The following is a 16,210-nucleotide window of genomic DNA, read 5'->3' as shown; positions in this document are numbered from 1 at the left end:
CCGCATCACGCTCCACCTTGCCCGGTGCACTTGAACGACATTCCAAACATGAGGTGAGAAACTATAAAGTTTTTCAGTGAGTACAACAAGCCAAAAAGGCAAGTTGCACCAACAGGTCTACTAAAAGAGATGGCAATAATGTACTGGAAAATGGTAAGGAAGCATAAGTATATAACCGGAACAAAGCAGTAAATATCATGATGCTATAACGACTAGAAATAAATAGGAAAATATCATGCGTCAATGCCACAAAGTGCCAACTATTCTATTATACCCAATTTGTTGTCTGGCTTGTGTAAGGACCCGCCCTAAGCTTGTCGATGAAGCATTGCTGGGAATGGTTACTTGGTTGCTTCATTGCGTGATCATTGTTGGGACTTACTGTTCGGTCGCTACATGAGTGTGCATTGCCGGGACTTGCCACCTGGTTGCTGCTTGGCAACGACTCACTCCTGAGGGGACATTAGCGGTGAGATCACTTAAAGTGTCAACATGTTACGCCCCAATAGTCCCACATCGGATGGAAATGAGATTGTGATTGGATATATAGGAGACTATGGATAGTAGTAATAATAACTGGGCTTAAACATTTTGGGCATATAGTTTTGGGACCAACAAGTTATTATTGTTAGTGAGCTGGATCGTTTCATTTGGTATCAGAGCTAATCACTAGCAGGAAGTGTGAGATGGGTCTTGACTAAGCCACGGTTGGAATGACTGACTAAACTAGAGTTGGCGAATGAGAAGCTAAGCTAGGGATGGAATGACAAGTTTAGGGAGACAAGTCTCGCATCGCCTGGTGATCTTGGGCTCTGTGTGTGATTGGGGTAACGAGAACATCAGAGGTTAAATGGGGGGAGTTTGTGACGTCCCAATAGTCCTACATCGAATGGGAATGAGGTTGTGATTGGGTATATAGGAGACCATGGACACTAGTAATAATAACTGAACTTAAATATTTTGGACAGGTGGTTTTGTGCCCAATGAGTTATTATTGCTAGTGGGTCGGATCGTTTTACAACAACTGTATCTCAACCTGTAAGTTGTGGTCATATGTAGATGCTAAAAAGGTCAATAGCAAAACTAGCACATATTCCAATTCCTATAACAACAAGTATCAACTGCCTTACCAGGCTACCAAGGATGCATCTACTACTACCAACATACGTGTCGTCGTAAGTGTCAACTTGCATGCTTCTCTTGTCTAAGCATAATCACAACTATGAAAGAAGGCACGGGACATACGCATATATACGAATACTTGGCAACTAAGCATGCGGAAGTTCTATGCAACAAATGATTGTGTCCTGTTTGACGACTATACAATATGCACGATGGCTACCTGACAGTGAACAAGAGGTAAATAGTAAAAGCAGGCAAATCAGGGCAGAGCTTTTCCATTCTGGATTGAGTACCCACCTCACGTTGCTTCCGCGAGTACTTCGGCTCGCGCAAGGGTCCTGAACCCTCACTCAGGCCTTAATATAGTACTTCGTTACTCAAAAGCTCAATCTTCTCCCAACTTGAGGTCTTAGCAATTCAAATTTCTTGTCAAATGATTAGGAAGCTTCGTTAGTCTTCAAATACTAGTTCTAGTACTTTTAGTCGAGAAGCTAGTTTATGAGGAGTTCTGGTGTTTTCAGATCTAAACTAAACTAGGAGTTCAACTGCAGCCTAAATTTGGAAGTTGCTGTGAAGTTTGTTGACAGGTTTGATTTAATCGATTCATTTCTAGCTGTAATCAAATTGGCTATACTTCACATTTTTTGCTATACTAAGATCACATCCTTAAGAATATTTGTACCAAATTTGACAGCCTAGTTCAAATGGGTTAGGAAGAAATTAGGAGAAATATTACTTGCTGTCATGTTTGACATAGACCTACTAAAAGCTAAATTCTCGTTAAATATAACTCCATTTAATATCAAATGTTTGCAGCATAATTTAGACATCCATATCTACCAATCTGCCAAATTTCATAATTTAATTCAAAGTATAACGAGAGAAATTAGACGAGAGAAATTAGAGAGACAAATCTGATGTCAAGCCCCAGGTCTGGCAGCAGCTTAATCCCATCCTTGTGGCCATTTTTTTTGTAAATCTTATGTTTACTCAACTTACATCTAACATTTACGAGTTAGTACATCATTTCGATCAAATAAAACTTAATAGAAACATTAAATCCGAAAATTAACTAAGTAGTTGACACGAAACTTAACCTTAAAACATAAGTTTTTTTTGGTTGGTATCTTTCAAAGCCAATGTCAAATCATTTGTTTGGAAATTAAAACTATCATGTTTACCTTCAAAAACTTGTAGATTACTTTTAAACTCAAAAACTCTTAAAATCCAACGTAAGATATTTGAACATAGGGTGTGTTTGGTTTCCTTGTAAAACTACCCCGAAAATTATTTTCCAGTTGAAAAGTCATTTGTCGATGTTTGGTTGCTTGTAAAAGAAATTTGTCGGATTTTTTTTTTACAGATTGTAAGGAAAATTGATGTCTTCGTTTTCCATTCTTTCTGAGCGGAAAACGAAGGCTTAGGCTGAAGAAACGCGGCGTTGAGGAGCTGCAAGACGTGGTCCACATGGTCCACTCCACCTTGTGGACCACACCCTTTTTCATTATATGTATATATATAAAGATAATATTTTATTTTTTATATAAATATGCTATTATATAATATTTTATTTATAAATATTTATAAATATATAGTAATTTATTTTATAGTATTAAATATGTACTAATATATATTATATTACATACTTATTGTATAATATATTTTATTTATGAATATAAACTATAATACTAATGTATGTAGTATGATAATTATTATATATCAATAATATATAATATATACAAAAGGAGAAAATACATATAATAGTTTTCTATTTATAACTTTTCCTTTTTCTTTTCCTTTCAACCAAACAACCGCGATGGAAAACTATTTTTCTTTTCCTACAAACCAAACACTAAAGAGCATAAAATTTATTTTCCTCCAAAAATTTTTTTTCACCGAAAGCCTTTTTTTCATAGTTTTACGTAAAACCAAACAACCCCTTAGAGAAATTACCTTTTTTTTTGTAGACCTAGATTTGAAACAAATTTGTTGGAGAGTTTGCATTTGATTTTGGATTGATCTACAAACCCTAAATGACGAGTTTGATTCTCATCATAACCCATTATTATACTATTTACGCATAAGCGTCTTTCTAAAATCTTAGGGAACTTATTCTACTTGCGACCTAGGTTGGCGACCAACGGTTGAGAGACTACAGGCTTGGAGACCCCCCCCTCCAAGATGGTTCTTTCCAAAGTCCAAGCTAGGTGGAGAGGAGGAGCTTTTGGGAGAGGGAAGGGTTTAGAGTTGTGGACAGGAGAAGAAAAGGGATAGAAAGAAAGAGAGAGGCTCGGCCAGTTTCTGGAGAAAGAAAGGAAGAGGGCTGAGGCGGTAGAGGAAGAAATATATGGCCCATTTTGCTGGAAACCTAATGCACTTACAGAAAATTGAAATTTTAGTCCAATTTAAATTTGTTAGACTTATTTGGAGCTCTTTAGAATGTCGATTCAGTCTCAAATTTGATAGGCTGGCTTTACTAGTAATTGTAGGTATTTTAACCTCTATTAAGTTTTAATATTTTGGTTTCTAAAAGTCCCTGCCGAATAGATTTGTAATGGACTTCTGTTAGGCTCCATTTTCGACTGCTCGGGTATCAGAATGACACGAAATCTTAAATATTAGTTCAGTATATTAAAATTGACAACTTTCTAAGATTTCGTAATTTTTCTTCACTATTCAATTTTCATCATGAGCCATGTTCTTCACAAGTTCCTCACTATGTTCCTTACATGTTCCTGACCAGGTTTCAGAACACAACTTGGAGGTTTTGGAACATGACACATTTTCCTTTGGGGTTCTAGAACCTTAGCCCAGGTTTCGGAAAACCTAAGCCTCCGTTTGGTTTGGGGTTAAGGAAAAAGTAGCTATTCCAGGGATAGAGTTAAGTTCAAGGTTAAAGTGGGGTTAAAGTTTTTTTGTGTTTGGTTGGGGGTTGGAGTTAGTCTAGAATAATGAAAAATAGTGTTTGGTTGGATAGGTGGGATAAGAAGATAATAATGATTGATAAAGAAGGATAATGATTGGTTGGAGTAGGTGTGATAAGAAAGATAGTGGGTTATTATGAATAGAAAATAGTGTTTGGTTGGAGTTTGGTGGGGTTAGGTGAGGTTAGCTAACCCGGGATAATTTATTTGAGGTGGGGTTAGATGGGGTTAGCTAACCCCACCTATTTTTTAGGGTGTTTGGGGATAAAATGGGGGTTAAGGGGTTATTCCACCCCTTAACCCCCAACCAAACAAGGGCTAAGAGTTTGGCTACTGTAGCTGCCAACACATTCCGGAACATGAACTCGCTTGGACATGATAACTTAGTTAAGTTTCTGCGACACTTGTTTCTTGCTTCTTTTCTTGCCTAAATCATTTCTAATGAATTCCTAACATCTCCAAACATTTCCTAGCAATGTCTTATACTCTTATATTATTTGGAAATTTTGATGTACTACATTAAGACACTTATCAACATTAAGACACTTATCAAGATTAAATTTCCACCATAAACCTGAACAACCCCAACCTCTGTCGGGCAAATCTCTCAGGCTCCCAAGCGTGTGGCTTTGCAAGGGCACCTCACCTATGGCAGTAATTTGCTGGTCCTAGCGCCTCACTCCTAGGCGCCTAGGCGCGTGCATGGGAGGTGATTTTTTTAATACTAGCTTATGTAGGGAGTTGCAATGCCATACTGTAAGTCCCTTTGTGCTGAGTGCATTGTTTACTTTTGTATATGCAAATCTGCTAGTATAGTAGGAAATTTATTGTTAGCTGATGTGGCCTTACAATCCCTTGACTCGTGCTCCTTTCCTAAGTGCATCTGAAAAATTCTCACTTCTTCTTTCCTAATCCTACTCTCACTTCAATAAACCTGGGAAAAAGTTGTTCATTGATTGGAATTTACTGAGCTTAAAAAAGCCAGCAAGCATAACCTTTCTTCATATGGCTAGCATCGATTATCTCTAACTCAGTAATTCATTAAACAAGTTTTTTGTACTTGGGCCTGATATACCAGCAAGCCTGTTGGTGAATTTTTTTCTAGTTTAAATTATGATCAGGTTTCTGTATTCTGCTTTGTCTTTTGTTTTTAGAATGGATAATTGTCAGAGCATCATATTTGTTCACTTTAATTCATATGTTTATGATTCAACAATTTTCTTGTCTACTTTACTCATTGCATTTTTAAAATTCACTCTTGGAGCCAAAGTTAGCTTTTCTTGCTAATTTAAGTTACATAAGTACTCTTGAATATGGATTTGGATACAAGAATTGGGTTCGTTGTTCCATGTCATGTTACTTTTTTATTGCTTAAAATGAAAGCATTCCGTAATCCAGCTTTGTAAATTTTTTCAGGTTCTTGTATCATTACAACTTCTTGAAGCAGGTGGTAGTTATAAGCGACAACTCCTCTTTTCAATAACAATGGATGTTCTTCAAAGCATTGTGAGTTAGCTAAATGTTTCACTTTTTCTCATTTAGATATGTATAATTGGACTTATTAAACTCAAAAAATATTGTGAAAAAAATCATGGGTGATCCTGGCAGCTTCATGCCATTTGCCTGATGTCTCTGGGCAAGTGAACTAAACAGTGAAATAATGGACATGTGGTGTCTCAATTCTTGTCTTGGATGTCTATATGAATCATGTTAAAGGTAGTAATGATAATAGCAAAATGTTAAGGTGTCTTACATTAAAAAAAACTGCTGAAATTCAACTGCAAACAGATTTAGTTGGATGCAGTAGAATATAATCCCTGGACCCTTGAGTATACTAGATTATTGTTATTTTCGCATTACATTATAGTACGATATGTGAAATGAGAATTGTCATCATTTAAGGGCTGGGGCGCAGTAAAACATTATGATTTTCATTTTGGTCTCAAACAATTGCAAGTTTCAAATTTCCTAAAGGAGTTCCCTATCTTTCCACCTTTTCTTACAAGCGTTTTGTCTCTTGAGTTATGATATATCATAGTGATGATGTTGTGTTTGTTTTGCCTTAGAGAATGCATAAAATGCCATGCCCCAAACCCAAGACGTAACAAACGCTGCATATCTGTAATTATTCAATCACAAGCATGCAAGGCAACAATATATGCTGATGTCGAGCAATAAAAATCTATTACGAAATCAAATTAAATACTTATCAGATTTAAATCCACAAAACTAAATCTATAGTTGAAAGTTCCACAACTATTCAACTAAGTTCACAAAATTTCGCAACAATTCTAACCGAGCAAATATTCTGTGTCAGTCACAAACTAAATTTTAAACTAAGTAAACTATTGATGCAGAACGGGTCAAACCTATCCTACAAGTAATTATCCCTTAGATGTGGTAGGTAAAATATTTTGCAGAAATAAAATTAAACGAGCAATTTTTTTTTTTTTAATATCTTTTTTTTTTTTTTTTAAGAAAAGACCGTCCGAAAAAAAAATTTAATAAAATAAGAAAGCTTGATCAGACAAGAGATTGTACCATACGACGTCTAGTGAGTGCGTGATTAAGCTATTGCGATTAGTCCAGGTCATCCACAATCTATTTGCAACGTCCTCCTAGTTATACTTGTAAATGCCCGCGTAATTGAGTTTCGCCCAACGATAGTAATCAAGTATCTTGCAAGAGCAAAGGGAACTAAACAATTTTCTGAAATTAGGACGATAAAATAAGTCTACGATAGAAATTAAACTATTCTATAGACCAAGCTTTTATTACCAATAGATAATATGCGTAGATTGAGATATAGAAGAAATACTAGTTTGTGATTTGAACCGGGCTCATCCAATGTTTGGCTGCTGCTTGTTGGTTCGGCACCTGCACAGGAGCCTGTTGATGTGTGTAGGAAGCAAAGTCGCCTCGGGAGGTGTGCACAAGGAGCCTCATCTCCAGCTTCTTCTTCCTGCTGTTTGCACCAAAGCTCTCACCTCTCAACTAGCAACTCCTCTATTTTCTAAAATCTTAACCAAACCTCACAAATAGGTAGTCAAAATTTGCAGAAACTTAAAGAGGAACTCAGATCCAACATAACATTATAACTCTGGACCTCGCCAAAACCGGAAACCCTCCGGGAAAAAAACTTTCGCTCAAAAAAACCTTTGCAAGAAAAGTTCAAAATTTTATTCAATAATCATCGTCTTCTCATAAAGCCTTGTAGGTTATTTATATACTAATTACATCCGAGAATAACGAAAAAATCTCAACTAGAGATTTATCTAAAAGGAAACATGATAAAATATTTCTAAACAAGACTTATCTAAAAGGAAAATATAACAAATATTCCTAACAAGAAAATCTTAAAATAACAGAGTAAATCAAGAATAATCTTCAGATCCATATAGCGGGTTCGGGTGCCAACTTGCGCCGCCCTCGTTGATAGACCTGAAACTCGGGCGATGATACGGATCGGGTTCGGTCTGCATCATGGCCTGCATCATCTCTCCCCGGCTTGGAAATATTCGGCTCTGACGGATTATGGCTGATGTAGTCCTCATAAAGATCTGGAGCAATATCTCTAAGCTCGTGCTCCGGTATCCATGTCACTTCTTCATCGGGTCGGGATGCCCACTTCACCATAGAGCACGCGAATCACCTGATCGTGTAATAACAACTCGGTCGTCGAGAACCTGTTCGATTTCTTCTTTCTTTCTCGGTACGGGTAGGGATGGAAGTAGAGGAGGTTGAAGTGGAGATATATTTGTGGAGATGGGATTCTTAATGGAAAGAGGTTCATGGTAATGGCTCAGATCCGAGATATTGACCGTTGGGTTAAACCGATATTAGCAGGCAAATCGAAGACACAAGCATTTGGATTTAGTTGTTTCAAGATCTTGAATGGACCCAAAGTTCTCACATGTAGCTTTTTCACGGTACTGCTGCGAAATCGTTCTGGTCGAACCCTTACCATAACCATATCTCCTTTAAAATTTTCTTTACGCCGATGTTCATTTGCTTTATTTGCATAAATTTCAGTCTTTAAAATGATTGCCCGTCTTATTTTATCATGCAATTCTTTTATATGTTGAACAAAGGCTTCGATATGTTGGCTTGATCTATAGTCTACAGGTAATGGAATTAGGTCAATGGGTGTCCTAGGGTTGTAACCAGTGACAATCTCAAATAGACTCATTCCTGTGGTGCGATTAACCGAGTTGTTATAGGCAAATTCGGCCATTGGTAAAACGTTATCCCAGTTCTTAGTTGTAAGTTATGAGGAGCCCTAGGATCTATCTAGATAGTATTAAACACCTAGAGGGGGTGAATAGGTGTATAGGCCAAAAACCATAAATTTCAATGCGATAAAAATTAAATGCGAAAATTAAAAAACACACCGAGATTTATGTGGGAAAACTCCAACTTGGAGTAAAAAACCCACGGGACCAACACGCGAAAAAACAATTCATTAAGAGAAAAGATTACAAGGTGATTACCGACTCCACGGATTCGATCTTTCTTAACCTCTTATGAATCTCGCGCAATCCTCCGGGTTGTCCACGCCCACACGCTCGAATCCATGAATGCCTCGCACACATCCGAATCCACGAGCGCTACTCGAATCCACGAGCGCACGATCCGAATCCTCGAACCGCCTTTGATCACGCCGAATCCACGACGCCGTATATGAAGAACATCATGATTATGGTGATCCTTCGCTTAGAGTATCGATGAAAACCAGAGAAGAATCTCTAAGCGAAGCGTAGATCAATTCGACATATAGATATCAATTTTCAATACCTCGAATTGATCTAAAAGAGGCTAATTTGTAGAAAATAGGTTTAGAACGAAAACCAAGCCTCTAGGGTTTCTCAAACATGTATTCTCATGATGTTTTTCAAGTTAGAGAACCCCAATAGCTTATTTATAGACCTTAGAATCAATTAGAGTTGGATTAGAAAGATTTCGGATCTTTACACTGCGTACCGATATTGCGTCAAGTTGGTACCGGTACCAAAAGACGACACAAAAAATTCCATATGCGGAGTACAGGTACCATGTCAATGCAGTACCGGAACCAGCTTAGTACCGGTACCAAGCCAATGCAGTACCGGTACTCTGTGCAGTATCCAGAAATTGCATCATTTCGAGTTTCTCAAGTACCAAAGCACTTTCTAATCCACTAAACTTTGATTTTCATGATTCTAATGTATATAACTAAGTATGAATCACCATATCATGAATTAAAAACTTACCTGAGCATCGTGATTCATATCGTGATATGTTTTTGATTTCTTGGAAGTCTTGGATTCTTCGATCTTCGACAATATGCACCGAACCTTTCAAGACTCCGACTCAATTCACGAAACTTGCCAATACACAATACTTAACACTAGTGTGATCACCCACTAGACAACGTAATAAATCTCCTAGGCTTCGATTAACAACCTCAGTTTGGCCATCTGTTTGTGGGTGATATGGTGAAGAAAATTGTAATTTAGTGTTCATTAATTTCCACATTGTCTTCCAAAAATAACTCACAAACCGCACATCTCTATCACTCACAATAGTCTTTGGTAGTCCATGCAATTTTATGACGTGATCAACAAAAAGCTTTGCTACGTGGCTGGCGTCAGAAATCTTCCTACATGGTATAAAATGTGCCATTTTTGAAAACCTATTGACCACAACTAAAATCGAATCATGACCTCGAATGGTTATAGGAAGTCCTAAAACAAAATCCATGCTAAGATCTTGCCAGGGGGCGTGAGGTATATGTAAAGGTGTATATAATCCAATATTCTTTCGCTTTCCTTTAGCAGTCTAGCATATACCACACTGGGCAACATCTCGTTTAAGACTTGGCCAAACGAAACGATCCTCTACCAAAAAAATAGTCTTATCCCTACCAAAATGCCCTGCTAAGCCTCCAGAATGTAATTCCCAAATCATGAAATCTCTCAATGAACCTTGGGGAACACACAAACGTCTACCCTTAAATAAATATCCATCATGAATAACAAAATCAGGGTTATCATGCAATCCAACAAGAAGGTTCTTATAAGTTTCACCAAAATTTGGACACGTGGGATATTCGTCTTTAACTCGATCAAACCCTATGACTTGTGTTCCTACAGCATGCAAAGTCATGATAACACGACTAAGAGCATCGGCAGCTCTGTTTTCGATACCAGCAACATGCTTAAGAACATAGGTATATTCCTCAAGAAACGCAACCCACTTGGCATGCCGTGAATTCAATTTCTTTTGCGACTTAAGGTAGCTAAGAGCTTGATGGTCCGAAAGTAAAACAAACTCCTTAGGTAATAAATAATGTCGCCAATATCGTAGGGCTTGCACAATTGCATACAATTTCTTGTCGTATGTGGAGTATTTCATCTTTGCCTCATTTAAATTTTTTGCTAAAATAAGCGATTGGATGACCGTCTTGACTTAAGACTCCACCTATTCCTACTCCAGATGCATCGCACGAAACCTCAAAGATCTTCTCAAAATCAGGTAATCTCAAAACAGGTGGATTAGCCATACGCTCCTTAATTTCATTAAATGCCTTACTCGCAGCCTTGGTCCATATGAATTCTCCTTTTTTCATGAAATTTGTAATTGGAGCCATAATGGTACTAAAACCTCTAATGAATCTTCGGTAAAATGTCGCTAACCCATGAAAACTTCTAACATCATGAATATTCTGCGGTTGGGGCCACTGTTGGATTGCTTTGACCTTATCGGGATCAGCTGACACTCCATTTACAGATACTACGAAGCCTAAGAAAACAACCTTAGGTTGCATGAAAACACATTTCTTGGTATTGATGTAAAGCTTTTCTCTCCTAAGAGTGTCTAAAACTTGCCTAAGGTGACTTAGGTGTTCATCTTCGGTCTTACTATAAATCAGATTATCGTCGAAATAGACTACAAGGAATTTTCCTATGAAAGGTCGAAGCACTTGATTCATGACTCGCATGAATGTACTTGGGGCATTCGTCAATCCGAATGGCATGACCAACCACTCATACAAACCTTCATTCGTTTTAAAGGTAGTTTTTCACTCATCTCCTTGTCTAATTCTTATTTGATGATACCCGCTTCTAAGATCAATTTTTGTAAAGATTATGGATCCAGCCATCATATCAAGCATATCATCCAATCGAGGAATCAGAAACCTATACTTAATAGTGATCTTGTTGACGGCTTGACTATCGATGCACATTCGCCAAGTTCCATCCTTCTTAGGAGTAAGGAGTGCTGGAACTGCACAAGGACTCATTCGCTCCCTAATGAAACCTTTTCTAACCAAGTCCTCTACTTGACGTTTCAATTCACCATGCTCCTTAGGGTTCATCATATAGTGTGGCACGTTTGGCATGATGATCCAGGCACTAAATCTATCGCATGCTGAATATCTCTTATGGGTGGCAGCTCATCAGGTAACTCGTCTGGGGTCAAATCAGAATAGTCAGATAATAGATTTCGAAGGTTCAATGGCAGATCAGGTTCAAGGGGAGGCTTCTCTACCTCTCGAACAACTATTGCATAAACAACGACAGAACTAGCCTCCATACAAAATTGCTTCTTGTTCAAGAAATGAAGCGGTCTAGTCTGCTCTACTAACGTGTTTTCCTTAGATGTGGTTGGTCCATTATGTGCATTAGATTGGCTGGTCGAATACTGAATCGGCTTAGGTCAGTGAGGTCTTAGCACGATCTTTTTCTTATTATGAGTGAAGGTGTATGTGTTTGAACGACCATAGTGTGTAACATCATGATCGTACAACCATGGTTGTCCCAAAAGAATGTGTCCGACATCCATCGGGAGGACATCACACCATACTTGATCCCTATATGTAGCAAAGTTGAGAGGGACCAAACATCGCTCAGTGACAGGTATCGTAGTCTTATCTACCCAAGCAACTTTAAAGGGACTTGGATGTGGTTTAGGGGTCAACTTCATCCGGTCAAGGGCTGTTTTGGCTACCGCATTCATGCAATTGCCGCCATCAATAACGATTTTGCATACCTTATCCCCGCACTTAGTATAAGTGTGGAAGATAGCAGTGCGTCGCCTGTCATCCTCATCCTCCTTCGTGGTAAGAACACAACGGACGACTTGCAATGGAATGGTGTCGTCTAGGTCATCTACGTACGCGTTCTCATCCTCGTCACTTGGATACTCCTCAGTCTCATGCACTACTTCCTTAAAGTCATCTTCATTGTTTTTCATCATCAAGTTACGCTTTTGTGGACACTTATTCGAGTAATGGCCCATTCCTTCACAGTTAAAACACTTCACTCGAGAAAGGTCTGGCTTAGTTCCCTCAACTAAAGATTTTCCCCTAGAATCTCGATTAGGTTGATTGAAGGGTACGATTGACTTAGCAGTGTTTTGGTTTCTATCGGTCCACTTCCTAGTACTTGACTCGCCGGCTTGGTAACCGAAATGCCTAGTAGCAAGTTTAAGATAACGCTCATATTCGAGTGCGAGTTGGAACGCATCCTCTACCGTGATTACTCGATGGGGTGTAATCTTTTTCTAGATTTCCTCACGTAATCCTCTCCTAAACCCGGCCAACGTCATGTCCTTTTCTTCCTGGACATTACACCTAATAGAAATCTCATCAAACTTTTGCATGTAATCAGCTACGGACATTGAACCTTGACGTAAGGACAACATTTGCTCTATCTGAAGCTGCCTATGGGTTGAGGGCAAATATTTTTCACTTAATTTGGCCTTCATCTCATCCCACAACGTGATCGGTGCTTGCCTAGACCTAGCCAATTGTCGCTCAACACTCACCCAATATTGTTTGGCTGCCCCTACAAGTTTCATTTTGGTAAAGCAAACGCGATGGTCATCGGACATATCGTACCAATCAAAAAATTGGTCCATATCAGTTAGCCAATTAGTGAAAGTCTTAGGATCAAATCTACCATCAAAGGTTGGGGCTTCAATTTTGATCTTTTTGGTAATGTCGTCACCTAGTGGGAAATTATGTCTAGGGAGGTCAGGTTGGTTTCCATTGCGACGGGCTCTGAGTGCTGTTCTATCAGGAGTAGCAGTCGCAGTGCCTACTACGGTCTGACTAGTCTCAAGGATGGCTACACGATCCCCTATGTCATCTAATTTAGTGTTCAAAGCTGTCAATTGTTGAAAAATCTCATCCATTGCAGTGGGTTCAAAAGACATTGGTACAGGATGATAAATTTTACCACTTCTAAGGATCATACATTAACCTATTCTCTGATACCAAATCTGATGCAGGACGGGTCAAACCTATCCTACAAGTAATTATCCCTTAGATGTGGTAGGCAAAATATTTTGCAGAAATAAAATTAAACGAGCAATTTTTTTTTTAATTTCTTATTTTTTTAAAGAAAAGAACGTCCGAAAAAAAAATTTAATAAAATAAGAAAACTTGATCAGACAAGAGATTGTTCCATACGACGTCCATCGAGTGCGTGATTAAGCTATTGCGATTAGTCTAGGTCATCCACAATCTATTTGCAACGTCCTCCTAGTCATACTTGTAAATGCCCACGTAATTGAGTTTCGCCCAATGATAGTAATCAAGTATCTTGCAAGAGCAAAGGGAACTAAACAAGTTTCTGAAATTTAGGACGATAAAATAAGTCTACGAATTTTTCCGAGAAAGAAAAATAGAAATTAAACTATTCTATAGACCAAGCTTTTATTACCAATGGACAACATGCGTAGATTGAGATATAGAAGAAATACTAGTTTGTGATTTGAACCGGGCTCATCCAATGTTTGGCTGCTGCTTGTTGGTGTAGCACCTGCACAGGAGCATGTCGACGTGTGTAGAAAGCAAAGTCGCCTCGGGAGGTGTGCACAAGGAGCCTCGTCTCCAGCTTCTTCTTCCTGCTTCTTGCACCAAAGCTCTCACCTCTCAACTGGCAACTCCTCTATTTTCTAAAATCTTAACCAAACCTCACAAATAGGTAGTCAAAATTTGCAGAAACTTAAAGAGGAACTCAGATCCAACATAACATTATAACTAGGTAGTCAAAATTTGCAGAAACTTAAAGAGGAACTCAGATCCAACATAACATTATAACTCTGGGCCTCGCCAGAACCGGAAACCCTTCGGGAAAAAAACTTTCGCTCAAAAAAACCTTTGCAAGAAAAGTTCAAATTTTATTCAATAATCATCGTCTTCTCATAAAGCCTTGTAGGTTATTTATATACTAATTACATCCGAGAATAACCAAAAAATCTCAACTAGAGGTTTATCTAAAAGGAAACATGATAAAATATTTCTAAACAAGACTTATCTAAAAGGAAAATATAACAAATATTCCTAACAAGAAAATCTTAAAATAACAGAGTAAATCAAGAATAATCTTCAGATCCATATAGCGGGTTCGGGTGCCAACTTGCGCCGCCTTCGTTGATAGACCTGAAACTCGAGCGATGATACGGGTCGGGTTCGGTCTGCATCATGGCCTGCATCAACTATCTAATTTAATTAACAATATGTCAGAAAGAAAAGAACCTCAGTGTCGAGCGTTCACTCCGTCCTATCCCCCATAAGTTGATTAGACTCCATACCCGGGTAAGCTACCATACGGTACATTTGTTGGATTAAGCAAACAAAATATTCATAATCAATTATAACTTATAACTTTGTTACAAAAACATAACGATGACTGAATTTAGCAAAATTCAGAAAATTCATTTTAGAATTTTAAGGTTTATAACAGGTATATTTCACAAAAGAACAAAGAGAATGAAATTTAAATAAAACCATTCTTATTCTATAATTAGAATTTGAAACGAAAATATCCGGTAACTAGTGAACTGTTGTCAAAGATCCTAAATACACATCAGAGGTACCCGAAGGCACGGTCGTAGAGCGAATTCACCTGAAGGTGTATCTAAATAGCATATGAAGATGTATCACAAAATTGTACTCAAAGGCGCGTCACAAAGTTGCACTCGGTGGTGCATCATAGAATCGAAGCTAGTTTCTATCGTACAATTGATGTCGACGTGGCCAACATAATTATAGCAAATTACCAAGAGACATCACATTTGAGATTATTTATTCAAACATTTAAGAGAGCAATTATCTGATACTAAATTTTTACTAACAAGCACGGTTTCTAAAGTACACATTTTCTGAAATTTCACAGCAAATAGAGCAAAACCTTTTAGTAATATTTCGACGATTTGTAATTTATATAAGCACACTTGACCCATTTTAAAGAAAAATCTACACAAAAGAGAGATTTTGTTGTCATAAAATATTACTATAATTTTACTGAAAATAAACTAACGGGTGTTAGGTCACTTCTCTCCAAATAACCCGAGTCAAACGTCGGGTATCAAATTAATCAATGGAATCTGACGTAAGAACAAAATATGATTACAAGTACAAACATGAAAATAACCAAAGCTTACTAGGTTCTGATTGAGTTTCTAGAAAGATGACCAATTCATCCAACATAGGACTAATTACTTTATAAGAAACATGACGTTTAAAAAGTAACGCCTAACAACATAATTTGGATAGGCTCAAAAGAATATTAGCACTTGTCTAAATTAATTGCTAAAAGGCCAATCTTATCAGAAAAAAGACTTTGAACATAATTAAGTTGAGGAATATCAACAATCAATCAAAAAAATAGAATAGTATTTTAAAAATAGTAGTGCAACATGAATAGCATTTGAAAAAAAAATTAAAACGAAGGCTTAAATACTCAAAAAGATGATTTTCAGATAAGAACACACATGTTTACTAATTGTAATCCGATTAGACCGAATTCGGAAGCAAAAATTTTCATTTTATTTCTTTATTATAGAGGACTATATTGCGTAACTTGATAGTTTAGGGGTTTATGTGTAGTTGTGCAACCCTAATTAATTAAAAAGCTCCCAATCTCTCTCTCTCTCTTCCTCTTGTACGTTCGCCCAGCCGGCGCCCTCTCTCTTTTTCTTTCTCGCAAGGTTTAAAGTGCCGTGGCATGGGGGTGTGCCGCTGTCTACCTGGCACGGTATGGCACCGGCACAGAAGTACGTTTGCGTGCTGATGGATACGCATGATTTTCTACTGCCATGTTTTGGTACAGACTTATTTTAGTTTTTTTGGTTTCAATAAGCTCTTATAATGTCATTTTCAAAGATTTAATCAA

General features: G+C 37.7%; 1 protein-coding gene across 5 annotated transcripts in view; it reads left to right on the top strand.

Annotated features, from left to right (window-relative positions):
* LOC109727090 (WASH complex subunit SWIP homolog) overlaps window positions 1-16,210 on the top strand; it is a 78,312-nt gene that overhangs the window by 34,952 nt on the left and 27,150 nt on the right. For all 5 annotated transcript variants that reach the window (XM_020256983.1, XM_020256981.1, XM_020256979.1 and 2 more), the window contains exon 15: window positions 5,463-5,552. In XM_020256983.1, coding sequence (XP_020112572.1) covers window positions 5,463-5,552 — 90 coding nt within the window. The remainder of the gene's footprint in view (window positions 1-5,462; window positions 5,553-16,210) is intronic.

This window comes from Ananas comosus, linkage group 22, assembly GCF_001540865.1.
Source record: "Ananas comosus cultivar F153 linkage group 22, ASM154086v1, whole genome shotgun sequence".
NCBI lineage: Eukaryota > Viridiplantae > Streptophyta > Magnoliopsida > Poales > Bromeliaceae > Ananas > Ananas comosus.
The sequence above is the reverse complement of the archived record's forward strand: the minus strand, read 5'-3'. Positions and strand labels throughout refer to the sequence as shown.